The sequence below is a fragment of the Myiozetetes cayanensis genome, unplaced genomic scaffold (genome assembly GCF_022539395.1).
Source record: "Myiozetetes cayanensis isolate MyiCay16 unplaced genomic scaffold, myiCay2020 scf7, whole genome shotgun sequence".
Classification (NCBI taxonomy): Eukaryota; Metazoa; Chordata; class Aves; order Passeriformes; family Tyrannidae; genus Myiozetetes; species Myiozetetes cayanensis.
In genome coordinates this window covers 23,139,350-23,166,699 of record NW_026087964.1, presented here as the reverse complement: position 1 = coordinate 23,166,699, position 27,350 = coordinate 23,139,350, and the positions used below count along the sequence as shown (strand labels likewise).

At 39.2% G+C, this 27,350-nt stretch overlaps 1 protein-coding gene across 5 annotated transcripts in view; it reads left to right on the top strand.

The window, feature by feature from the left end:
• The window catches only part of TEC (tec protein tyrosine kinase), a 49,754-nt gene extending 22,404 nt beyond the window's left edge, over nucleotides 1–27,350 (top strand). For all 5 annotated transcript variants that reach the window (XM_050338553.1, XM_050338548.1, XM_050338549.1 and 2 more), the window contains exons 3-18: nucleotides 10,206–10,307; nucleotides 11,309–11,390; nucleotides 12,377–12,505; nucleotides 13,765–13,805; nucleotides 14,275–14,456; nucleotides 15,379–15,444; nucleotides 17,189–17,243; nucleotides 17,406–17,485; nucleotides 18,019–18,152; nucleotides 19,345–19,419; nucleotides 20,187–20,358; nucleotides 20,523–20,739; nucleotides 21,252–21,316; nucleotides 22,354–22,472; nucleotides 22,814–22,971; nucleotides 26,293–27,350. In XM_050338553.1, coding sequence (XP_050194510.1) covers nucleotides 10,206–10,307; nucleotides 11,309–11,390; nucleotides 12,377–12,505; nucleotides 13,765–13,805; nucleotides 14,275–14,456; nucleotides 15,379–15,444; nucleotides 17,189–17,243; nucleotides 17,406–17,485; nucleotides 18,019–18,152; nucleotides 19,345–19,419; nucleotides 20,187–20,358; nucleotides 20,523–20,739; nucleotides 21,252–21,316; nucleotides 22,354–22,472; nucleotides 22,814–22,971; nucleotides 26,293–26,370 — 1,755 coding nt within the window. In that variant the 3' untranslated portion in view covers nucleotides 26,371–27,350. The remainder of the gene's footprint in view (nucleotides 1–10,205; nucleotides 10,308–11,308; nucleotides 11,391–12,376; nucleotides 12,506–13,764; nucleotides 13,806–14,274; nucleotides 14,457–15,378; nucleotides 15,445–17,188; nucleotides 17,244–17,405; nucleotides 17,486–18,018; nucleotides 18,153–19,344; nucleotides 19,420–20,186; nucleotides 20,359–20,522; nucleotides 20,740–21,251; nucleotides 21,317–22,353; nucleotides 22,473–22,813; nucleotides 22,972–26,292) is intronic.

Below are 27,350 nucleotides of genomic sequence, written 5' to 3'. Positions count from 1 at the left end.
ATTAGTATGCATAAACCATTTGCTTGTACAGAGAATGGAAATAATAGCCCTTGAGGGAAAAACTTAAGGGTCTTATTTAGAAGGATGCTTCTGTGCAGTCAGATAGAAGGTGGCTTTCTGATGAGCTGATCCTGGGAGGTGCAGAATGCTCTTGTCTTCACTGGAATTAGTGGTATTTGCTATCAGGATCAAATTTGTGTGAAAACTTTCTTGCGTAAACAACAGAACTGTTACAACTAACAAAAACCAACCAGGTTGTAAATGAAAAAGGCAGAGTAAAAACTTGAACATTCTTGGGGGTTGCTCATTTTGATAGTCTCTTCCTAAGGAAGAAAGGTTCTTCTCTAAGAGTTGTGTTTGGTTCTTGTAATTTGAATATAGAGGAGACAGAACCTATTGAAATTACTGTGGTGATATTTTAAGGAAGGAAAAATAAAAACTCTGGGGCCCACTGTAAAGCTGCAGGTTTCAGGGTAAAATTGTGTAATTTCATTGCCACACTACTCTTGCGCAAATACTTCCTACGGAGCGTAACAACATTATAGAGTTCCAAAAACCTACACTACTTACTTTTTTTTTAAAACAGAATATTGATACCTTCTACTTTTGTTTATTCCTATAGTGCTTATCCTTTATTATTTTTCATCTACTTACCCTGATTTAGGTGATTTCATTAGTCATTGCATAGGTGATTTAATTATTTTATATAAACGAGGGTATATTAAAATGCTTCTGATCACTTACTCTTGTTTTTTAATGTGAGATAAATCACTTCTGAAATGAGTACATTGACACAGCTTTTTTTGTTCCAAGTCACAGGTCATAATGATAGAGCTTTTTTAAATAGAGAAAGATAGAGCTTGTAAGTTTGCACAATAAATTTTTTCTGTCTAGCCCTGGAAAAGGATTGTGAGTTGGCTGCTGTGTTCCACTCTAGGAAATAGAAGTGGATATACACTTCCACATGAATCATATTGAAGTCCTTAGCTGTACTTACTTGGGATGGACCTTTACAACTGTCTCTAAGTTGCGTAGTGGCTTTGGATAGGTTCAACTCTTACTGTTTAACAATTTTCAGTGGAACTAAACAGTTTTTTCCCCAACGTTGTCAGAAAAATAGAATGAATCATCATTTTAAGGTGCAGTCAGGACAGATGGATTGCTCAAAACACACACTTGTAATGTAGATGTATATGTATAAAACATTAAAGATATAATGATTAACTTGTAACAGTGATTTTCAGCATAAATGATATTGTTGAGCAAGCATAACAATGCATTTACAAATTATCCCATGTAGAATGATACCCATCATATCCATCTGCATAGGCAATATTATGTTTGTAAACCTTATGAAAAACTAAAGAGTAAAATTACATGATGGAGTAGAGGGCTTTTCAAACTTCTTCACAAGATCTGTATTTAAAATGGTAACTCAGAACACAAGTAACCACCTTTTCTAATTTTATAATACCTATATAATGGCTACAACCATTGCTTTTGCAAATTAGCACCATTAAGAAAACAGTTTTAATTTAAATTTGTTTTGCAGTTGGTTACATAGAAATTAAGTCAGAGAATTAGCAAATGACTTGGTAATCTGTAGATGACTGACCAGTCTATGCTCTTCAGGTTATAATTTGTCAAACAAAGTTACAGACATTTTTATTTATAGAACAATACCTGTATTGTTATTCCCATAGCAATAATTTCATTGTTATTGCTGTATAGAGATTTCTTTACTCCACCAAAGTAATGGAATTGTGAAAGATCCGTCTCTAATGAGAAAAAGTGATGTAGAAAGCTGTCTTACTTAAAGTAAGTACACAGAGACAAAAATAATTTAAGCCATGCTATCTTTATATAGATTTAATTATTTTGTGATAGCTGCTAGTCCCCCACAACAGCAGCAAACACTTACAGCAAAAACCCCAATCCTTCTGTGGAGCTGAATGTGCCAACAAGTGAGCAGAGAAATGGTGCAAAGCATTGATGAGATGTTGCCGTGACCAGCAAAAGTTTTCCTGCAGGTTAGTTGCTTCCACCTCTTTTGTTTGATAGCCTGGGGAAGAGGAGGGCTGGATCTAGGTCTGTAGCAGCCACTGCTCAGAGCACATATAGTAAGGAATCAGTTCTCTTTTAGGTAGATCCAACAGTAGGAATTAATTGCCCAAAGTACAGCTGCACGTAAAGCTGGTCAGCATTTTGAGCCATGAAGGTGATTGAAAGAGAAGACACTGTTCTGCAGCAGAAGCCCCAGAACCCTCATGGGAGGAGCAAAAATGAGTCAGGAGGAAAGCAGTCAACAGAATGGGAGAAGAAAAATTTCAGAGAAAGTCTGGATAGAAAGTTTACCAGAAAACAGTAGATGCTGGTATTGGGAATCACAAAGCTCCATCTTTCCTGGTTTGTTTGTTCCTGTGTCACTCCCTCTCCCCCCAGATTCATGAAAATAATTTGTTAAAATAATTTTTTTGCTCATAGACAGAACTACTGTATTGATGATGATCCAGAAGACCTTAAATATTGGCTGAAAACCCAAGAGAAGAGATAACAGTAGTCACAGTTGGGGAAATTTTAAGCAGGGTCAAGTGAAAACTGTTCAAGTCAGAGAAGTAACTTAAAGCTTTTCATATGGGGGCAGCTTAACAGATGCATGGGAATACTCACTTGTAAAGAGCAATTCATAAAGAAATTTAAGTTGTAAAGAACTTGGCTGTGTTATAATAATGACTCCCTGGTCTCTATAACATCCAACAAAACAAAGGTCAGTTATAAAATGAGGATCAGCAGTAATTTTTTTTAAGAGAATCTAAAGAATTTAAAGGAATTTAAAAATTCTTTTAAAAAGAATTTTGATGGAGAAAATCAGACATAGGTGAAGTTGAAAAACAGGTTGTAGTTGTTGAGACACAGGCAAGACATGGATATTTACCTTATGACTAGACAGGAGTGGATCAGTCTTTAAGGGGTTAAGAAGGAAGTGCTGGAAGATAAATGTGAGAAGGCTAGAGAAGGCCTAGTTTTAAAAGAGTGCACAAGAGAAGCTGAGAAACTGTAATCTATGAAGATAATTTAAAGAAAAGTACGAGAAAAACAGGCTTGTTGAAGTTACCTGGAAGATACAAGAATTGCACAGCAGCGAACAAAGAAACAAAACAAAATAACCTCAGACATCTGTGCTCTTCTGCCATGGGGTAACAAGTCTTGTGGGTAGCAGAGAGGCAGCAGATATCCTGTGTTTTCATCCCAGTAAGGGATTTTTGACAGTGATGTATGACACATTTTCACCTGTGCTTCACATTAGAAATTATCTATAAAAACCTCTTGTAAATCTGATTGCAGAGCACATGGGAAACTGGTACAATGTTGAGTAAGCATTGGTGGCTTGTTTTCAGATTGAAAGCTTGTCTTGAACGATGTCCTGTTCTGCACTGCAGTATTTTCAGTAATGATTTTGTTGGAATAGAAGCTTGTTGAGTTCTCAGGTGACATAAAACTTGAAGAAGCATTTTGAAAAACAAGTCTAGAAATCCAAGTGGTATGTTGGGATTAGGTGTGGTGGGTTTGGATGTTTGCTTTTTTTATTTTAGAGAATGTGAGTCAATGTGGACAAGTGCAAAAGGGACCAGTGTTCTTTAATGTCTTAATTAATGACATAAACAGAGGGATTGAGTGCACCATCAGCAAATTTGCAGATGACACCAAGCTGAGTGGTGCTGTTGGCACACCTGATGCCATCCAAAGGGACCTGGACAAGCTTGACAAGCAGGCACATGGGAATTTAATGCAGTTTAGTAAGACCAAGTACAACCCCCAGTACCAATAGAGGGTGGGGGATGAACAGATTGAGAGCCCTGCCGAGAAGGACTTGGGAGTGCTGGTGGATGACAGGCTGGACATGATCTGGCAACGTGCACTTGCAGCCCAGAAAGCCAATTGTGTTCTGGGCTGCATCAAGAGCAGATCAAGAAGGTGACTCTGCCCCTCTACTCTACTCTGGTGAGACCCCACCTGGAGTGCTGCATCCACCTCTGGAATCCCCAACACAGGAAACACCTATTGGAGTGATTCCAGAGGAGGGCCACCAAATTGATAAGAGGGATGGAGCACCTGTCCTTTGTGGAAAGGCTGAGAGAACTGGGACTACTGAGCTCGGAAAAGAGAAGGCATTGGGCTGACCTATTTGCAGCTTTCCAGTATCTGAAGGGAACTTACAGGAAAGATGGGGGCAAGACTTATAGGAGCTTGTAACAGAAAGGACAAGAGGGAATGTGTTCAAATTGAAAGAGAATAGATTCAGATTAGATATTAGGAAAAATTCTTTACTGTGAGGGTTGTGAGGCATTGGAACAAGTTGCCTAGGGAAGTTGTTGATGTTCCACTCCTGGAGGTGTTCAAGGCCAGGTTGGATGGGACCCTGAGCTACCTGGTCTAGTGTAAGGTGTCCCTGCCTATAGCAGGAAGATTGGAACTAGATGATCTTCAAGGTCCCTTCCAACCTAAACCATTCTGTGATCCTTATAGTCAGATGATAATGCATCAGCTGCAGTACTGCATCTGGTTTAGGGCAGTAAGTTTCGAGGAAGATGTGGACCTACCTGTGAGATTCAAGAATAGGAACAGTGGGAAGGATGAGGTTCCCAAAGGCCAGAGATGAAGGGTTGGTTGAAGGGTTGCTTGGTGGAGCAGCAATTGTTGGAAGCACAGAGATGGAGTCGTGATAGACAAGAATCTCCAAAGACAAATAAAAACCTCTGGGCTCTGTAGTTGTGGAGTCCATCATCTGAACCTTGACAAAGTAGATAAAACAGCTGGTGCCTTGACTAGGTGACCTCTTGGGTCTTCTCTTGGGTTCTGGTCACTCACCTGTTGATGCCTATGGACTTGGGTATCCTTTCTTTTTGGCTTGGGTTGTCCAAGGCTGGTGTTCAGACAGCATGAAGGCTGTGTTAAAGGGGTGGCTGAATGCAAGGTGTCACCCAGCACACAGAGCAGTGGCCCTGAGAGGGGGAAAAACAGGGCAGAAATGCTACAACTAGGCTGGGCAGACTCAGACCTCTGTGAGGACTTCAGGGAAAACCAAGACGAGAAGATTTGTTTGAAAGAACCTAAAGAGATATGCTGGTTACTTTGGCAGCTGAAAAGTTGTAGGTTATTTAAGGCCTGATGTGGATGGAGACTTTGCTGATTTATTGTGTCCATTACTCTTATGTGGCTGCAGCAGTGTATCAAACTACAGTTGTGTATGTTTGACTGACTGCCTCTTGGTTGCAGGAGAAGAGTAAATGACAGAAAATGCATTATAGTCATGGTTGGGAAGTTGCATCAGTACTATGATGGATAATTTATTTTTGTGCTTTTCATTCTCTCCAGCGCTGGTGGCTGACATCTGCTGAGCAGCCAGACAACGGTGATGGATTCTCAGTTTCTTAATTTGCAAGACAGGTGTTTTTGTGTTTGGTGGTTTTTGTTTGGTTGTTTTTTTGTCTTGTTTTTGGTTTTTGTTGGTTGGTTTGTTTTTTTGTTTTTTGTTTGATTGTTTTTTTCCCCTTTAAATTCTTCTCAGGAGTCAGATATTGGATCAGGTCAAACTAGATCAGAATAGTAGTCACCTCTCACTTATTATATCGATTCTGACCATTTTGGAAAGGTCAATAGAAATACTTGATACTTGCTTTTCTTAAAATAATGTTAAAAAATTAATTGAAAAGGAGACGGAGTGTTCTTCAACACCTCTGACATGCTGGAAAATATGGGAATGGAAAATGTGGCCATTTAACACCTAGATACAGTAATTATATTTGCATAATCAGTAATTGCTTGCCTCAAGAGAACTGCAGCAGTATACAGTCAGTGCTTCTTGTTGCTAAATAGCAATACTATTAAAAAAACCCGACAAACCTAACAAAAAACCCCCAAAGCCCAACTCCTCCCCCCCCCCAAAAAAAAAAAAACCAAACCCAAACAACAAAACAAACCCAACCAAAAACCAAAAATGAAAATACTATTACATTTGGCTCTGGAGCTGTCTGCAGGCAGTGTTGGCTTAGCCAGGCTTTTCGAGGTTTTGTGAAGTTGTAGAGCAGCTCCATAAAAGGAGATGTCAGTAAAACTGTGACCTGCTATAGCTCTGAGAGCACAAGTTCCATGGGTCACGTGCTGGTGACCTCAGGATTTCCGACATGGGAGTAAGCATGGGAGAAAGAAATAATATGAACAACAAAGAAAGAGAGAAAGAGACAGCATAGGGGAGACAAAATCTAGGTATCTCTTGACATCTGGGCTGTCAAGCTTCTGCATATTTTCATTGAGGACTTTTTTTCCAAATGTGATGTTCTTTGTGTATTGTTTAACACTCCCACACATACACACTTTTCTGAGGGTAAGCAGCACAGTATCTTCATCAGCAAAGAGGAAGAAATGTTTTTATCTGATAGTTTGGGGGTATGGGCTTCTTAAGCTGTAAAGCTACTTTAATCAGCAGAGGAGTAATACTAAGTGTACAGAGGATCAGCTGTGTCATTGTACACTTATTTAACACTTAGATATTTCTTGTCTTCTGCTATTCTAAGATTATTTTTTTTAAGGAATTGTGTAATCATATATTTGTTCCGTATCTGTAAACATAGGTCTAGTGTTATGACTTCGTATTATTTCTGTTTTATATGTTAAAAAAAAAAAAAAAATAGCTTATTCTATTTGAATTGTGTGGAACTAAGACTTATTGCCTGGACTGGTCATTCCCATTGCCAAGGAGCAGGGCTTCTAAAACTGTAAATCGATTTTCTGAAGTATAGGCAAATATGAAATATATATGGCATTTTGCATCTTGAGCAGCTTTGTATAATAGTTTCTATATAGTGACTTCCTTTTTGTTTTTCTCAGGAAGAAGGTACATTAAAAAAACCCACAACAAACCCTCAAACTTTAGTGTAACTTTGAAGCACATATTTTACCTATTTGTTATCCTTATTGGGATATAATATTTTTATACCTTTATTACTGTTCTAACCATATTTGCTTCTATAGGCCTCCCTCTGAAGGTGTATCTCTATCTTCAGAAAAGGGGTGGACTGGGTTTGATAGATTCCTTGGTTTCACTGACCCATGATTCTTTCAATACTTCTATCCCATTCAGACAGTATGCATGAATGTTCCGGTGAAATACTGCTACTTCTACAGTGAATCTAACCTTTTTCTACTATGTTAGCAATCTTCCACCTTCCAAAGAAAACCCCTTTAAAAATGTCCTTCTGCCTTCTACGGTTTGGCATTGCGTGATTAACCATTGTACTAATTCTGCCTCTGTAGCAGAGGTCACTTGTTGGAAAGAGAGGTTGTGGGTGGATTACTCAGGGCTGGTTCATGCCTGCACCTCTGCTTCCCAACTGGTCCAGGGCTTGAGCTCTGCCTTGATTCTGCATTTCTTGTCTGCTGCTTGCCTGGGTCTAGAGCAAGGCATTTGGCTTGTAGAATAAATGCAACACAGTGATGGTATGCAAGGTGTCCTATTATAAAGGGAAAACACAAGTAGGGAGGAGAGAGGAATTGCAGTGGTCTCTAGCACTTTTGAGTCATCCTTTCCTGCTTCTGTGCCTCATAGTTTATTAGTGAGTAATGCTGAGCTGAAACAGAGCTTCACAGTTGGAAATGTGAAGGCTTGTGACCATTAATAACTGTTGCTTCTGATGTAATCTGAAACATGTCTGGAGCAGTAGATTTGTATTTAATTTCACATATGTAAGCTTTTTTTTAAATCTATAAAATATGCAAAAAAAGGAATAATCTTCTCTGATGTTAAGCTTAATTTGCTGCATTGTGTTGTGAGTCAACTTTGAGGTGCCTTAATTCAACATCCTGTGGTGAAGCAAACTGAGCCACCTTAAATCATAAAAGTGTAGAAAGGGGTGATTTAGGAAATACAATTACAAGAATGATGTGTTTTAAATCATAGGGTTTCCTTTGTTTTTCCCCACAAATGTTAGATGATTTTCTAGTTGGATTCTCCTCCTTCATCCTCCTGGCAGTTGTATCCTCTGTTTGAGTGAGCACTTACTGAATGGCAGATTTGGCATGAAAATCTCTGAGCCCTGGAGGAGGGAGATTCAGACAAAGTAATAAAGTGTGTTCCTCTAAGGAATTTCTGTGATTCTGGATAAAGAGAATCTCAATGTGTATTGTCTTTCTGTCCTGCAACCTCAGTTAACCAGCAGGTGGGATCTAAGCAGTCTGAGTCCCCCACTGGACACAGAAAGCAGGGTAGATAAGTTACAGGAGTGGTAAACATTTCTTCTTTGTATGTTGTTGTGAAAGAAGGAGATCTGGAGACATGTCTTCATCACTATTATGTGGAGCACTGAATTTTGGGCTTCGTGAAAAAGCTCATCTTGTTCGGATCCTCCTCTTTAGTCTTGTCTGATCTGGCAGTCCTGAAACTGCCAAGCCTGCCACACAGTAACCCTTGTCCCTGAGGGAGTAGTAGTGCTTGCTCTACCAAGTGTTGTAGACTTCAGCAACTCAGATTTTGGCTTTTGCAGGGATGTGTGTTTTACTTTAGGGAGTCAATGTTCAAGTAAGGGGATACCACAGAATCATATAATATCCTGAGTTGGAAGGGACCCACATAAAATAAACAGAAGACTTAAAATGAAAAAAATCCAGTGTTGTGTACTTGGTGAAAACCAATTTTCAGCATTACATGGTATATCTTGGTATATCATGGTATATCATTACCACAGCTCATGGTAATGTTTATGATTTGACTTTTTTTTTTTTATGGTTCAGTAAACCCCCATCATAAAAAGAAAACCCAGTGCCTCTGTGTATGTTGGTTTTCCTGGTGTTAAATAACAGCTACAGCTTTATCTGAACTTAGCTCCTGTCATTCTTCCTGATGCTGACCATGACATGCATGAATTATTCATGCACGCTTTCTCTGCAGCAACCTACATAAGAAACAGAGTGCTAAATGCATTTTAAATGCTGATCAAGCTTCCATGGGTAGTAACTATCATGTTTATAGGATGATGGAATTATGACAGCTATATTTGTAGTTGCTCTTTGTTTCTGTTTACAAGATGGCATTTTCAGTTGCTTATGATTGTACCAGACTTCTGCTATTGGTCTGAAATTTCCAACCTTGGGAGAGAAGAGGGCAGCTGAATAAAGTTTGGCATGTCTCAAATAATTCAGTAATTACTAATTATTTCCACATTGTGTCAAGAGTGTCAGTCTTTCATAAGCCGTACTCTGGACTGGATGTTTTTGGATGTACTGCGCAAACTTTTGATGTGCATTAATTTAGGACCAGCCATGAGCTGCTAATGTTTTTGTTTTGTTCAGATTCCAGAAGAAACTTCCTCTCCTAGTAAAGATCTGGTTCTCCTGAAAGTGAGAGGTGGCACTATACAGTCTCCTTAGAGACTTCAGTGCAGACTAAAGCCCAGTACACAGCACCTCTCGTTATGAGCTGTTTCTTCCAAGGGGCCACCTCTCAGAGTGTTGAATTACCGTGTGTTTCTATGCATTGGGCAGCACCTGCTGAACAGCATTGCCTTCTTTAAAATGTTCATAATTATGAGTTTAGGTGACCTAAACCTTCTCAGATGTCTTTGCTTTCGATCTTGCTTCTCTGGGCTTCTGCTAACCTTGGTCGAAGAAGTTCTTTCAATACAGACCCCAGCTTGGCCCAGGTATGGGTTACATGTCTGTCTTCTGCTTCCTGCCTCATCAAGGACTTGTATTGCCTGTGTAGCATCCCAGTTTCTCTGGTAACTTCGTGAAACACAGCAGTAGCCACCAAATGGTGGTAGTACTTCAGCAGCAGTGACCAGATGAGATGATGCATTGGCACCTATTTCCTTCACTGGTTTTAATCATAATTTAAAACCAGTCAGAGGGAAGCCCTTCCTTCTTCTGTACTCGAGTTATTTTTTGTAAAGAAGAGTAGATGAAACCTATGATTACAACTGATTGGAAACTTTCTATATGAAGAAGTGGTATTTTTCACTAAGCAATTTTACTGTACTCAGTGCACTTTCCCAAGTGTAGATATTTATATCCTCTATAGGCATATTTCTCAAATGACTTCTGCAGTTAAAATAATACAAATTTTATAAATGGAAAAGAAAAAAGTCTCTGCTGAAAAAGAAATTAGGTAAATTGGTTATGTTTTACTAATATTTTTTGCTTCTCTCTTATAGAAAAAGTACAGAAAAGGATCCGTGGATATTTCAAGGATTAAATGTGTAGAAGTTGTAAAAAGTGATGGTATTATTCCCTGTCAAAATAAATATCCATTTCAGGTATGTTTCTTTTATATAAAATATATAAATTACAGTACTCTTTTCAACAGCGCCAAGTCATTTGGATGTAACTTCCCTTAAAATTGCTGTCACTTCAAAATACTGAGCCTATTCTCTGGCTCCTTGGTGCTGATGGGAGGTAGTTCAGGATCAGTGGTTAAAACCCATCCCCAGCAAGCTCTGATCCCCCTGCAGTCCCCTCCCTTGGGAGTTGTGCCTCATACACTTGGTCTTTTTCTTTTCCCCACCCTCTCTGCTTGAGTTTTGACTGGGAAGTGCCTTGTCCTGGTCATCCTCCAGAACAAGTAGGCCGGCAGCCCATTTTCCCTGTCTTCAGTCTTCCATGTGAAATGAACTTTAATTACCATTAAATTATAGAGGAATAAGAAAATCAAGATAAAACTTGTTGCTTTTATTTTCATTGTGAATTGAATGGAAATAAACATGGAAAACAAATTGCTTAGAGGGAGGAAAGAAAACTGGGGTGGGTTGGATGCTGTGCCTCCTTACTGTAGAGGGAATGGTTGGAGTGAGGATGCATTCCACTGCTGGAGAGGGAACTCTGATCCCTTTCTTGCAGAGCAATACAAGCAGTGAAATAAAAAAAAGGGAAGAATCACCCCAGAGCAGTGCAGAATTGCAGGGAGTTATGAAATGGCTGGAACAAAGGATGTCTGATTATTAAATAGCTATAATGATTGAATTGAGCTGTTTTTAGAAAACACATGGTGAAGAACAAACAAAGCAAAGCATAAAGCATTTTATGAAATGCTGTCAAGATAGATACCATTGTAAAATCCTTTCCTTATTCTCTTGGAAGCATCATATATGAATAATAAATCTTAATAACCTTTCCCAGTTTCTGTGTTTTGTGCCTCAATACACTAATCTTGCCAATTGCAACAGTCATTAGTCTTGTTCTATCTCCTCTGTTTCCTGAGGCAGAAATGAGTTAATACTACAAGGTAAATGTATTTTGATTATTTCTTTGCTCCCTCCAGGTTGTATATGATGCTAATACACTTTATATTTTTGCACCGAGTGCACAAAGCCGTGATCAGTGGGTGAGGAACCTGAAAGAAGGTAATGGGAATTGCTTATACTGAACATCTGACATAGGCAGATGCTTTTGGTTTAGCTGTCTGGATGTGTTGGAGTTAACTTGGTGCTGTGTTTTGGATTTGTGGCCAAAACAGGGTTGAAAACATGTCCATGTTGTAGTTGCTGCTGAGCAGTGCTTGCACAGCCTTTTTGCTCCTCTGTCCCCACAGTGAGTAGGCTGCGGGTGGGCAAGAGGCTGAGAGGTGACACAGCCAGGACAGCAGATCTGGGCTGACCAAGGGGATATTCCTGGCCATGTAAAGTTGTGCTCAGCAGCAAAAGCTGGGGTGGAGGAAGACAGGGGTTGGTTTATTTTGCTTCCATATTGGCCACTGCTCAGAGACTGGCTGGGCGTTGGTCTGCTTGTGGGAGATGGTGAGTGATTGCCTTTTGGGTTTTTTCTTTCTTTTGGTTATTAAACTGTCTTTATCTAAAGCCACAAGTTTTCATCTATTGCTCTTTTTATTCTCTCCCCACTCTGCTGGGTTGGGGGAGTGGGCAAGTGACTGCATGTCGTCCTTGGTTTAAGGAAAATTCCATAGTAGGAAAAGAAATTGAGCCATTGCTTATCTCCCAGACTGCAAAAGAGACCCAGACTGGTCTAGTTTGATTTTGTGAAGTCCAGCTGCAATCAGAATTTGACTATCTGCTTTTACACAATGAGTAAATCACCCAAAAGTTTGTCCAAGCTAGTTAATGGCATCACTCAAAAGTTTAGTTTGGATGAAGCTAGACAAGACTGTGTGCCTTAAGCTGATGTAAAATGACGTGATCTGATAATTTCTATCATAGGGAGTGGGCAAAACCACGACAATCCTCTGTGATTGTTGTATCACCTCCATATAAACTTGCAAGAAAGTACTTAAGCAAAAGTAAGGGCAAAGATATTGTAATATGTATTAAAAATACAAATTATTTCAAACTTTTTTTTTTTGTATCTTTCAATGTATGCTCTTTTCTTCTTGTAGAAATAAAGAACAACAGCAATATAATGGTAAAATATCATCCTAAATTCTGGACAGAGGGAATTTATCAGTGCTGCCGACAGACAGAAAAATTAGCTCCTGGCTGCGAAAAATACAATCTTTTTGAAAACAGTAAGTAAATATGTCTTCATATGAAGTTATTCTGGTATATTGTTCTGCTTTTTTATATGATACTGCCATCACACCTGAATGACCTGGATATTAGGCAAATTTATAGAGCAGATTCAATCATTGATACTGTGCATAAAGTAAGTCAAAATGTTTGTTTTGTTTCCAAGTATTTTGTAAAAAAACAAACCAGGAAAATGTTCTTTAAAGAAAAAAAAAAAAAGGTTTAGAGGAAGTTCAAAGGAATCATTGACATTGCTGGATCTCACTTGATCTATTTCTCCCATTTAAAACTTATTTGACCTCAGTGTTTACCTCAGACTGAGGAATAAAAGCTGATGGTGGAAAAGATCCAGCCAGAAATCTTGTCGGGTCTTCAGTTATTTATTAAAACCTCTACTTACCCATGTGAAAGAATAATACCTGCATTGCATTTAGTGTTACTACACAAGGCTAAAAATGATACAAGAAGGTTTAATGTTTTTACAGACACAGGACTGAATTTTCTCAGAGGTTTACAAACGTCCCAGTATTAACTGAGATGAGCTGTGGCTTCTGTAGGCATGTGCATCTTCCAGCATCCAAATTGCAGGTTCTGGTTATTCAACAGTGTATGCTCCTGCATGCACTGCTGTAGCACTGCAATATTACCCTACAAAGGATATAGTAATTATTTCATCCTTGAGCCATTGCTTATCTCCAAGTTAAATCAGCGGTACCCAGTGATTTCTTATGTCAGTGCCTTAAATGGTAGTGGTGGGGACCTGTGGATTTACTTGCATTAAAAGACTAAAGAATAAACAGTTGCTTATGGCTGTTCTTATTCAGCAAAATGTAAAGCATGATATACAGCTCAACCTTGTATCTGGTGAAAAAAGCAGTGCAGGAGAAAATACTTTTGCATCAGAGCGATGTCATAAAAAAATGCATACAATTGTTATGTCTTATTTAGCAGAGCAGGGCTCAGGGGGCTTATTAATTTTTTGGAAGAGCAGTTCAGGGCTCTCTGTGGCATGCTTTGGTGTGGCACAGACGTTGATGAATCTGTGGCGAATGTAACCTGCTGACTGATTTAGGATGTTTTTGCAAGAATATTTAATAATTTTTCCTGTTGCTTAATTGGAGTTGTCTTTGCTTTTCTAAGCCCTCGTGGAGGCTTGTTGAGGGTTTAAAACCTTATCTGAAATTTAAACCTTTTCTTTAATTTTTAAATTTATAGCTAAATGGATAGACATAAATCCTCTTCTGTGCTTTGTTTCTAGATGTAATGAGATTGTCCTCTCCAATGCCAGAAAAAAGTGTGGTAGGTAGAATCTTTAAAGTATTGAATAGATAATTGCTGCTTTTTGAAACAGCGCTTAAATTTCTTGAGATTCTTTCCATATCCTGGAGTAAAGGTCTATTTCTGTACACACCAATGAGCATCGTGCTCTGTCACAGGGTGAAAAAAATCCCATTGAAATTTAGCTGTATCTATTAGCTAGTATCTGTACTGCTGGTGGAAGATGTGGCCAAAAAGCAAATACCAGCCAGCTTTGCCCTTTACTGGCATCTGTGGAGCTGCAGCACGAACCAACCCCATGGGTACCACCCACCCACGTGATTTGCTGCCATGCACCCCAGCTGCCTCCTTGGGCCACCACAGCTCTCTCCTGGGACAACTCAGGAATATCCCAGCTTTTGCCTCCAGGATGCACTGGTGTGATGGTAAAGGTGGGTGGGGTGGAAAAATGGAGCAGAGTGGGATGATAATAATATTGTGTTGTTTTCAGCGAAGGCCTCCACCACCTGTTCCTCCAGTTGAAGAAAATGGCAATGAAGAGGAGGAGATAGTGGTAGCAATGTATGACTTTGAGCCTACAGAACATCATGATTTAAGATTAGAGAAAGGTGAAGAATATACAGTGATTGAAAAGAACGACATTCATTGGTGGAGAGCGAGAGACAAATATGGGTAAACACGAGTTCCTTAATTTTTTTTATAAAGTTCATAAGGCTGTTTCCATATTTTAGTAATTTATATTGACTACGTGTCAACAAATAACTGCACTTTGGACCCCAGCCCTGAAATCTCATCCATATATTCCCACACAGAAACCAATTTTAAAAAGTGCAGTACTCGATAGGTTTTGGGGCCTGCGTGCAAAGACAGTTGCAGAAGCTGGAAGCTTTTCCAATTATGTTTTCTATCTGACTTTATGGTTTCCCAGTTGAGGCACCAGCCATCCTGTAAGACCTTGCTAGACTGGTACAGTACTCCTGCTTCCCTGAGGATCGTCTCATTAGGGAGCAATACGGTTAACACTCTGCTCAGCAGGCTCTGACTTCCAGACTTGAATAATCATCATCATTTTGCTTAATAGCTGTATCATTAGAGACAATCTTTGAATGAGTTGAGAGAGAGTTGCAATTGTAATGACTACAACTTTACATTCCCTGAATTAAAATTTTTCCCTGTGGTTTTAAAGATGAAAGTTTTCATGCTTCAGTATGTATCAGATTCCTGTTGCCATGTGTTACAGGTAACTGTGAGTTATCAGCCTGTGGCAGGCTCCAAAACATCCTTCCCGTGACTGACTTGGGCTTCTGAGTGCAGAAGTGACAGAGCAGCAGGGAGTTATTCTCCCTCACACTTTCTACTGGTTTTGTTGGATACTTCTGCTGCTCATGTCACTTCTCTAGGGGTGCTGAAAGTTAATGTGGAAATGCTGCTGTGGAAAATTAGTTCCTGAATAATCAGTAGTAGAGTGGGCGGGTCATTAATATATAAATTATATTGAGTGGCCTCTGGTAATTAGAAGAATGAAACACTGTCTTCTAGGCATGCAATTTTACATTTTTTTCACTCAGATTATGTACTATATTTTTTTTTTTAGAAAACAAGGATATATTCCAAGCAACTATGTAACAGAGAAGAAGTCCAACAACCTTGATCAATATGAGTAAGTGAATATTTGTATTAAAATTTGGAATGTCATAAAATCAAACCCATGCTGCAAGAATGGCCATGTATTTTTAACATTGTTTACAGATGATAGAACTTAGAGGTTAGACTTAAACAATTGAAATAGGCATATATTTTTTTGAGATTCTCCTCATTGATTATGTTGTGATTTTTAATGTAGGATCAAGTCAATGAGATGGCCTTCAGGCATGTAGTACTTAGGCTCTTACTGTTAAAGCAAAGCAAGCCCTCCTAGTTCTCTGATAGACAAAGGAAAAGTTTAAAGGAAATTCACTCACTGTTAGTTTGCTGAATGTTGTTTTAATATAAAATTGACATCTCTATCCAAAGTCTGTGACAGTAAGATAGTAGAGCAGAAAACAATGGAAATCATTCAAAGTAAACACAGCAGATTTTGGAAGGCAGCTCAGATTTTCAAGAAAATATATAATTTGGTGCATTTTAAGTCTCAGTGTGTTCATGTAATTAACAGCTATAGATGCCTAGCTTTTTAAAAAAATGCTTTTTCTCATTGATGTTTAATCATGAAACACTTACTTAAGAACATCACGATAAAATTTAACACTAAAGCATCCCAGCCTGTTATTCTTGATATTCAGATATCAGTACAGCATACACTGTTGTGCCTGAGAACTTAGGACATATTTAATAACTCTTAGATAAAATTGAGCTGTAAGAAAATAATAATTAAAACCAGTTTAGAAAACTACATTAGTAGCTCCAAAACTCTCCTCTCAGCTACATATGGCTCCTACTGCTGTGTTTTGACAGAAGGTGAAATTTTGTCTGGGATTTTGCCCTCAGCTTCACTAGAGGGAATTCTCTGTTGCTCTCTCATCTTAGAGGCTCTTGATAAGACCTCTGCTCTGCTCTGGGCTGGGCTTCAGGGCTAGCAGAAGGGGAAGGAAGGAACTGGGCTGCCTTATCTGGTCCAACCACTTTGTGCTTTTACCAACTTGGGGCTGTAATTCTGAGTCACCGCGCGATCCAGGGAGCTTTACTCCAGGTCATCTACCAACTGCAAGAAACCACTATCTCCGGAACAGGCAGAATCTGATTAAAGGCTGCTGTGCCACTTCCCTGCTCGGTTGCCACAGTGACAGCACAGCTCAAAACGGTTGCACCACACCATTTGCGAGCTGCCTGTTTTTCCTTTTTTTAATGTTCTCTGCCACTGGCTGACATGTTGGTGCTTCTGTGGCTGCTTTAACCCACCCATCCAGCACAGAGCTCAGGGATGTGTAACTGTGACACTTAATTCTTAATTTCAGCCTCCTCTTCGCTAGGTGTGTTCTCCCTGGAAGCCCACGGCTATGGAGTTGTTGAATGACATAGCAGTCCAGCAGCCAGCTCCACAGGTGGCTTGGCCGGTGTGCAGGCAGCTGCTTCCTCAGGGCTGCCAGCCTGCCCTCAGACTGCTGTCACAGCAACTACTGCCATCAGCCTGTGAATGTTCAAGAAACGTTTTTTATGAAAACATGTATCTATTACCTGAGTTTTATTGGCTTCTGTGGGATCTCTCTGGATTTGTTTCAGGGCGTTTTTATGGGATAACTGCACAGTGTAATAGATGCTGATTTTCGCACATTATCAAAGGTTGAATTCTTGATTTTCGTTAATCATAAAATTACTGAATCTGCAACGTTGTAATAGTTTGCTAAAAGCTTTTTATGTAAATCATGCACCTTGGAGAAGTTTTGTTTACTGATGTTGTGTTGCAGGTGGTACAGCCGAAACCTGAACAGAAGCAAGGCAGAACAGCTCCTCAGAAATGAGGTGAGCACAGCAGCCTTGCAGTATCAGCTGTGTATTTTACTTCAAATAGCTTATTTTGTTAAAACAGAGGCTCATTTTGGCAAGTGCGTATCCTAGAACAAGTTAAAGAGTCATGTAGCTTAAAAGCAGTTTTATAGAACCGTTGATGTGCATGTGTTTCAGGATAAAGAAGGTGGTTTTGTGGTGAGAGACTCCAGTCAGCCTGGCCTGTATACAGTTTCCCTTTATACAAAATTTGGAGGGTGAGTTTCTGTTCTGCTCTGCACACCTTGTCTTGCCCGAAGATTTGTATCTGTATCCAAATCCATTGGCTGGGGGAAAGCCCAGGAAAGAACTCCATAAAGAAACAAGGGCTGATGTGAAAGAAAAGATGAGTGATTAAAATGAAATTCTCAACTCCGTGGTTGGGCCACATTTGGTTTAAACCAGTGGAGACCTAAACCTCTATCCAGAGAAGGAAGTTTTTCTCTTCCACCCCGTTTGGTCTTTTCCCTCCTTCCAACCTGTGTTTGTGCCAGGTGTGTGAGCTGGACTGGGGAGCTTGTTGGACTAAAAATTAACCTGTTCTGGGTTAATCTTCAACTTGGTTTGAGTCACTGAGATGAAGGCGAGTCACCAGTGTTTGACATTCAAGCTGTTCTCAAAGTGTGTGACACTGGGCACCTGCATGGGCCCTTTCAGTTTCCTTCTCCTAGTCAGTGTGCTCCTCTTAAAAAAATCACAACAAATGACAATGTGTTATTACTAATTTCTGTTATTGTTATTACTTTTCCAGGGAAGGTTCATCAGCAGTAAGACACTATCATATTAAAGAAACAGTAACTTCACCAAAGCAGTACTACCTGGCAGAAAAACATCTCTTTAACTCCATTCCAGACATAATTGAGTATCATCAACATAATGCAGCAGGTAGATGAACTGGATTTTTCTGTCTCTTAGGGTTGATTTGAAAAGGAGAGTGAGGCATTTTAGGGTTTTAATGAAATTTTTTAGGATTTTATAAGTCCTTCTTTTCCAGGGAAGTCATGAAATGCTGCATTGTCACATTGTTTCAATGCAGACAATAATTTGGAAGATTTTATGTAACGCTATATATATGTAAATGTATGGATATGTTACTGTCCCCAGAGTAACAGAAGAATACTGTATCAAGTCAGGAGTTATTCACTTAGCCCCATATAGTGCCTCTATCGGCTCCCTGTAACCCACAGCAGATGGACTGGGATTATACTTCTCCAGAATACTCTCCAGGCACTAGATTTTTACCTGCTGGCCACTGCCACCTAAAATGATCAAACCTTCCTGTATAGCAAACAGATGGGGAGAACAGTAACGTGTTGTTCGTGAAATCCCTATTTCACTTCAGATCTATAGCCGATGGCTGCCCACTGTATAATGGAAGAGTTTAGGAATCAAGTTCAAGGCACATCTACTGATACAGTATTTTTTTTTCCAAGTCCAGTCCATGCATAAATTTTCCTCACGAACTATAGTTTACAGATCTTTGCATCAAACTCTGATGACCCAGCATTTCCTGATGATATTCTGGAAAATGCCTTTCTGAAAAATATGTCACAAAAACACAAGCCCACTTTTCATTTATTATAAATGATTTTTCTTCATATTTTTAATTGCTTCATTCCTTTTGTCATGTCAAGTTATGAAAATATATTTAGGAGAATATTCCAGCTAATTCAACGTGAGGCATATAAAATCCCTGTGTGAAACTGGGATTTATATGTCTGAAAGAGAAATGATCAAGTAACACTGTGCATTTTAGATAATCTTTCTGACTTGCTTTATGAAAAGTCTTCTCAGCCTTTTTTAGTGCCAACATAACTGTAAAGCACAAATATGTATGCATATATCCATATCCACCTCTCACCAGTAAAGAAGATGTAACAAGTTAGATGTAGTGAGGGCTCTTGTGTAACTCACAGCCACTTAGAATCAAGACAATGCAATAACAGAAAATATGGTCAAAGTTGTATATAACAATAAACTCCCTGTTAATCACTGTTGGAGTCTGCAGTGAACAAGTGGCTGAGTTGGTGCCTGGCACTATTTCAGAAGTAAACTGTGTCTTATCATCGAACCTCAGGTCTCGTTACCAGGCTGCGTTACCCAGTGACCCCAAAGAAGATGACAGCACCAACAACAGCAGGATTCAGCTACGGTGATTGCGTGTTCTGTTCATCTACATACATATTTTCTAATGATTTTATGTTAAGATTTTCTATGATTTTACGTTAAGATGCTAAAATATCTTCTAAACATTTTGAAAAGGTCTGATTCTGTATGTGATTGGCTATACTAACTTACACTGGTCCAGTTGTATCCTTGAGACCCTTACATGGAGTATCAGTATCCAAAGGCACCACAGGTGGTCATAGGTGTGTGGTGCCATGAGCAGCAGTGAGGAGAGGCAGAATGTGTCACTGGTGCTCCAGGGGAATTTGGTATTTTCCTCCATGCTTTTGTGGATAGCTTGAGCTCTGTCTGATTAAAGAGCTGTGCCTTTGGTTCCTTCATTAGCCTCCAGACTTCTGACTCCATCTTTGTCATTTGATCTTTGTGGAGGGGTTACTTTTTTAAAAGGTACATCTGCAATAAGCTTTTTTTAAATGTGCCACATCAGATGTGAGCAGCTTCTACACATTGGCACAATTTTCTATGGTGGCATCTTGTTGAAATCGACTGAAAATATCAGTATATAATTGCTGGCCTCAGGAACATTTGAATTTTGACTTCTGTGTTGATCAGAAGTTGCTTAAAGTGTCTACCTAAACGTTTGTTTTGTGAGATATAGGAGTGTTTGGTTTTCAGGTTAATTCTAACACGTGTTCTCCCTAAAATCCTTAATTTGCTACTAATCCAGTTTCCCTTTCCTCTTCCTTATCACCTACCAGTTCCTTAGCTGTTCCTTGTTTTTCTTTTTTATAGAAAAATGGGAAATTAATCCCTCGGAATTGACGTTCATGAGAGAACTGGGGAGTGGTCTGTTTGGAGTAGTGCGCCTTGGGAAATGGAGGGCGCAGTATAAAGTGGCCATCAAGGCCATACGGGAAGGGGCAATGTACGAAGAGGACTTCATTGAAGAAGCTAAAGTAATGATGTGAGTTATGCGCTTGGCACTTTTATTTACAGTTCTAGGCCTCTGGTGCCAGATACTGATTGTAAATAAAACACTTGGGGTAGGTGGTATTTTCTCAGTTTTGTGGGGTGGAGAGCTAGCACTGTGTGGAGGAAGTAATAATGACATGATCTCAATCTTTTCAGGAAGTTAACACATCCTAAATTAGTTCAGCTGTATGGCGTGTGCACACAACAGAGACCCATTTACATCGTGACTGAGTTCATGGAGCATGGCTGCCTTCTCAATTACCTGAGACAAAAACGAGGAGTTCTGAGTAAAGACATCCTGCTCACTATGTGCCAAGATGTATGTGAGGGAATGGAGTACCTGGAGAGAAACAGCTTTATCCACAGAGACCTGGTAACATTCCATTAGGCAATATACTCCTCTTTGAAATTTTTATTTTTGAACGTAACTATTCCTTTTTGAAACAGCCTGTTTGTAAACAACTGCTTTTGTTCCTCCAGAAAATTCTAAGTGACTGAAGTTGGCTCTTTAGGGTCTAAGCAAGTCTCTAAAACTGCTCTGTACAGAAAAAAACAAGACATTTTTCTCTCCCAAGAAAATGGAATAAAATCTGTCTGAAATTTTTATAAAAACTTAGTAGCTATTTGTGCTAATATAATAGCCTCTGTTCTGTATTTTCACCACTCATGAATCCCTTGAGGTAACGATTTTTTTCTGGTGATTTTTTACAAAACGGTCTAGTTGTCAAAATAGTACTATCAAGAGGAGATGCTCATGTACTTTTATAATGAAAATACACCACTGAACTTGGTAAATGGGTGAATTTGCAATGAGGACAAAGATTGTTGTAATTTGTCTGCAGAAGACTGTAAGTTTTCATCCAACTCTAACCATTCCCTTTGCAGGCTGCCAGGAACTGCTTAGTGAGTGACTCAGGAGTGGTCAAAGTGTCAGATTTTGGAATGACAAGGTATGTCTGAGTGTGCCAACTTATTTGTGGGGACTTGGAAAAATTCATCTAACCCTTGTACTTAGCCCAAAGGCAACATAGGCTGGGCAAAATTATTTGCAAAAATTATTTTGTTGACCTCCCTAGGGAACAGCCTTTGGTGTGTTTTTTTATTTTTCCCAGTGTCTTTAAAGCTTGTTTGTTAGGTGGTCATGTGCTGATTTCCTTACTCATTTTTAAAAAAGCATGTTAGAGCTTTTCTCTGACAGCAGAGATAATGGTTAATCTGTATTTTGGTAAATAAGTGTTAGTAAGAGGCTGTTCAGTGAGTTTCAGATCCTCTTGGGGTAGATGGTTCAGAGTTGCATCGTGCTAGCTGAAGGGCTGGGAGCTGTTGAGATCTGGAGGGGAGGCTGATTTCCTGCTCTTGTTAGCACCAGTGTGGATGATGTGTGTGTGAGGCAGTGGTGGGGAGCAGCTCTTCCAAGGAAGGTGTTAAAGCACCATGGTTTGACCATGATCTTGGCTTTTGCCACCTCTCTGTGCTGCTGAGCTTGCAAGTCCCCTGACATCTGGACTCACACTGGCTGGCAAAAAACAGAACAATAAATTTCTGCTTTTGCCTCATTTTCTCTCATAATACAGTTGTGTAAATTGCAGGCATCTTAGACCTGTGTTGTGTAGCTAATAAATCACAGGAAAGGATTCTGAGGTAATGTGAAAAATGAACTGTGTCTTGACTGAAGCCTCAGTACTTCCCCAGGGAAGCTATTTGTATCGTGTGATACTAACAGTCATGGCCATTAGGTGGCAATATGAGCTTCTAATATTCCAATCCAAAACTAAATTATAATTTCACAGAGTCACAGAATATTCTGAGTTGGACAGGATTCAGACAGGGATTATCAACTCTGAAGTAAATGGCCTGTAGGGGCATTGAACCTGTCACCTTGGTGTTATTAGCACCATGCTCCAAGCAGTTGAGCTCATCTCAGGGTTTTTTGCAGATTTGGAGGCTGACCGAAGGATATCTTGTCTATGTTTGTTTTTCTTTTTAGGTATGTCCTTGATGACCAATACACAAGTTCCTCAGGGGCTAAATTTCCTGTGAAATGGTGCCCCCCAGAAGTTTTTAATTACAGCCGATTCAGCAGCAAGTCCGATGTCTGGTCGTTCGGTAAGAAACGTTTCATCATGGAGAGAATGCACTAGTTTTACATTTTATCAATAACCATTAAACTCTGGTTGTTGGGAAGGAATCAGACAACTGAGAAGAAGCTGAGAGAAACCATTTGCCATGGTTTTATGATCAGATAAATTTTCACAGATGCCTTTAGTACTGTTATTTATTAAAAACCATGCTGCTAGAATAAGGCATTTTCAGTGATGATAAATGCGAACAGTTTCTAGAATACAGATCTCAAACTTTTTATCTACCAGAAATCCTAAGTCCAGGGCTAAAAATAAACACATGTGTTTAAGATGTTGTTTTCTTATTTTCTTTAATTTTTTTTCCAGGTGTTTTAATGTGGGAAGTATTTACAGAAGGAAAAATGCCCTTTGAAAAAAGCTCCAACTATGAAGTGGTAACGATGGTTAGCCAAGGACATCGTTTGTATCGGCCCAAACTAGCCTGTAAGCCAGTGTATGAAATGATGATGATGTGCTGGCAAGAGGTATGTGCTTCTAATTTTTTTGTCTTTGAATTGAACTAAAGGTCAATCTAGCAACAGTAGTTAATCTTCTCTAAAGCAGCATTCTGAGTGTATCCAGCTCTCTGAGCTATTCATTTGTTTATTCAAAAGACAAAGATCTCCTTGTGGTTTGCAGATGAAGTAGAACTGTGATAAGAAAAAAACACTGAAGACATTTTTATGAAATAAATGAACTGTCAGATTAAGTATGCAAAGGCATTCAGTAACAAAATTAAATAATTGCTAAATCTATGCCGATCGCAACTATATCTGCATACAAATACTGCTACCAAAAAAAAAATAAAGTCAGAAAGGCCAAGAGGTGAAGAATCTGATTTTGTATTGCCTCAGTTTATTAGTCATTACAGAACCACGTTAGAATGACTGAAAATATTTTTTTAGGAGTACTTCATTACTTGATTATGAATTCTATAGGAAATAAATATTAACTTGCAGTTGAATGTAAATACAAATTCCAAGGTTTATAAGGAAAGATAAAAATATACTCTACTATTAATTTTCCTAACCCAGAAAGATACCGAATGTACAATTTTCACAGAAATCAAAGGGGCAGCTAACTCAAATTTAATACTTCAGAAACTAGTTTCTAAATTAGCTTTTATAGTATTAAAACAGAAAGCCTCTAAGAAGATAGGTGCATTTAATGAGCTATTCCTACTTTTGAGAGAGTAATCGAGGAAAGCAAGAGTGTAAAGAACTACATAATTCAACAAAGGCAAGTGCAGGGGCCTGCAGCTGAGGAAGAATGCACCAGTACAGCCTGGGGGCTGAACTGCTGGAGAGCAGATCTGCGGGGAAGAACCTGGCTGTCCTGTTGGACAACAAGCTGTCCATGAGCCAGCAGTGGCCCTGGTGGCCAGCAAGGCCAGTGGGATCCTGGGGTACATTCTGAAGGGTATTGCCAGCAGGTTGAGGGAGATGATCCTACCCCTCTACTCAGCCCTGGTGAGGCCACATCTGGAGTGCTGTGTGTCTTGCTATGGACTTCTCAGGACAAGAGAGACATGGAGCTCCTGGAGCAGGTCCAGTGGAGAGTGACAAAGATGATTAAGAGACTGATGCATCTCTCTTAAAAGGAAAGGTTGAGGGAGCTGGGACTGTTCAGTCTTGAGAAGAGACAGCAGAGGGGACCTCATCAATGTCTATAAGTATCTGAAAGGAGGATACCAAGAGGATGGAGTCAGGCTCTGGTCAGTGGTCCCAAGCAAAGGGACAAGAGGCAATGAACAGAAACTGATGCACAGGAACTTCCACCTGAATATGAGGAAGAACAACTTTACTCTGTGGGTGACCATGCACTGGAACAGATTGCCCAGAGAGGTTGTGGAGTCTCCCTCACTGGAGATATTCAAGAGCCATCTGGACACAATCCTATGCAATGTGCCCTAGGATGGCCCTGCTTGAGCAGGAGGTTGGATCACATGACCCCACTGTGGTCCCTTCCAACCTTACCTATTCTGTGATTTATTTCCAGTTAGTCCTTGCCACAGGGTCTGCTGTGGAAAAACTGTGGACCCTGTGGACCCTTTTCAAATAATCAAGATGACATATTCTCTGACACTTGTCTTGGAGAAGAAGATGCTGGAATAGAGAGCAATTACTTACCAAACCAACTGGTGGAGATCTAAAACTTAAAACCAGTTGGTTTATGCAGAAAAAAAATACACTGAAAGCAACAGTGCCCTGGAGAGTCGTGGAATGAAAGACGTGTCTGTGGTTCAAAAAAGCTATTCCAAGGAGCAAGGAAACTACAGAGCATTACATTTTGTTTGTAGGTGGTAACCTCCTTGAAATGGAATAATAAATTACCAGGAAAACAATGATATTTTATTGCTAATGCTTTTATTATCATTGTTAATGCACTTTGAATGTATTTATAGGACTTATATAAACATCAACAAATTGGCTAAAAATTTGTTCATCTCAGAAAGGGTTATTAACATTAAAATCTAAGCAGTCATGTGGGAGAGAAAGGATCTTTGCAAATCACCAACAGAGCATAAGTAATGGCAAGATTCTGTCAATCTTTCTTATGAAATATGACTAACTGTAGGTACCTCAGTCTTCTTTAATAAATTTATTAATGGTTTGTAGACTGAAATTAATACCGAGGCTTTAAAAATCATCAGGTGATACAAATCTAAATGTAACTAAATGGAGGAAAAGTGCAAGCTATCCAGGCACTCAGGAGATGTGAAATTAACTGTGTCAGGAAGGTCAGCTTCTAGGATTGTGGCAATACACCGAGATAATCTCTTTGCTGACTGCAGGAGCAGCTAGACAGACAACACCAGACAGCTGGATGATGAAAGAAGAAGAATAAAATACTAAAGCAAAAATATTTTGATCCGAACTATCAAGCCAGGCCAGATGTCTCTTTCTCAGCACATGTACCACACATGTGCACGTGACTGCTTTCGGTCACAAAAAACAATCATGCCCCAATCGGCTTCCCAGCTTGACCTTGTCTTTCTTTTCACACACACTAATCTTAGCTTTGGCTGGCTCATGACCACAATATTTTTGCTTTAATGTTTTATTCTTCTTTTTTTATCATCCAGCTGTCCGGTGTTGTCTGTTTAGCTGCTCCTGCAGTCAGTGAAGAGATTACCTCAGTGTATTGCCACAATCCTAGAATCATAGAACCATTTAGCTTGAAAAAGACATTTAAGTCCAACCGTTGACCCAGCACTGCCAAGTCCACCATTAAACCATGTCCATAAGTGCTACATCTACATGTCTTTTAAATACTTCCAGGGACAATGATTCAATATTTAAATAAACAAAACAAACAGGATGATAAAGCACATTGAGGAACTGTTTGGAAAATAGAGTAAATGAAAGATACCTTTGTGTAAGTCTGTGACACAGTCTCATTTTGGATGGCAAAAAATAAAATTGATGTAAATGAGTCATCACAGAATGACACTCAAAATTCTTAGGAGCATAAAAAGCTTGCATAAAGAAAGATTGGAGCTGATCATTGGGGAAAGGCAGGGATGGGGATGAAAAATAAAAAGGAGTGGAACTATGCAAAATAATAAATTATGTGAAGAGTAGTCCAGCAAGACCTATTTATGCTTTTTCAAAGCATAAAGAAAAGGTGTTGATCACTGAGATTAAGTGACAGATCCAAAATCTAGACAAGGAAATATTTTTGCGTTTCATATATAATGAAATGGTAAATTCATTGCTACAGAATGATATCATGACCAATATTTTATCAAATCAACAAAACTTTATTGATTTCTGATCACAGCTGTGCATGCTTTTTATTTTTAGAAACCAGAGGGACGCCCAACTTTTGAAGAGTTGCTTCATGCAATCATTGAGATTGCAGAGGGTGAAGATGCTTTCTGAAAAAAGACTACAGCAGCATAGGCACAGAAAAGAAGCCACTTTCCAGAGATGGGGCTACATCATTTCTTTTGAAGAACTTGATCCTGCAAGCTGCTGGGTGTCACTAAACAATGTGGGGAACCTGTAACATCTAATCCACTCAATCACCAAGGAGAGTTTCAGATGATGTTGGGAAATGAGCACAGTGTCTTCAGCAATATCTGCAATCTCTGTATTTTCTCTGAAAAGTCACCTTTGCTTAGCTGGCAAGTTGAGCTCTTTATGGAGGGAGATGATGTGACTAAAGGTCAGGAGCCTTATTTGCATTTAGTGGGTTGATTTCATGTACATACAGTCCACGTTTCTGAGTTTCTCTTTACACGGGCAGTAGTATTAGTAGTGATTTGCATGCTTAAAAATGGAAGATATCTATAAATTACTATTTACTGACGTTGAAAAGTTTCCAGAAATTCTCCAGAAACATTATTTTTTTCAGTTGATGGATGTTTTATGGCACATCAAGAAGACAAAACATGCCTCTTTCATTTGCACATAGTAGGTTGTTGCCAGCACAGTCTTCAGTTTAGTGTAACACTCTAAAAGCCTTGCTTCAGAACTGAGCCGTGATGTTCCAAAGTCATTCTAAGCTGTTTGGTCAACCAGAGACCTCCCATGGTTAGTCTTGATGTTACTGATGAAAACTAAGTCCAAGACTCAGCACAACTGGCTGTCAGTGTACCATAGTACCAAGTTTTGGATTAATTATAAAATAATTTATATACTGTATGTAATGTAAATATATAAATTCAATGCATTTATTTATATAAAGTGGCAGGGGGTTGTCTTGAAATTTTACCTTGAATACACAACTCTATATGTGGGATTGTAAATGAAATAAAGTAAATTCTCAGGTGTGTTTAAGGAGGACTCTTCTTTCTGTCTGTCATCTGTACATAGAATGATCTAACCTTTCTGTTCCTAACAAAAAATGTCATACTACA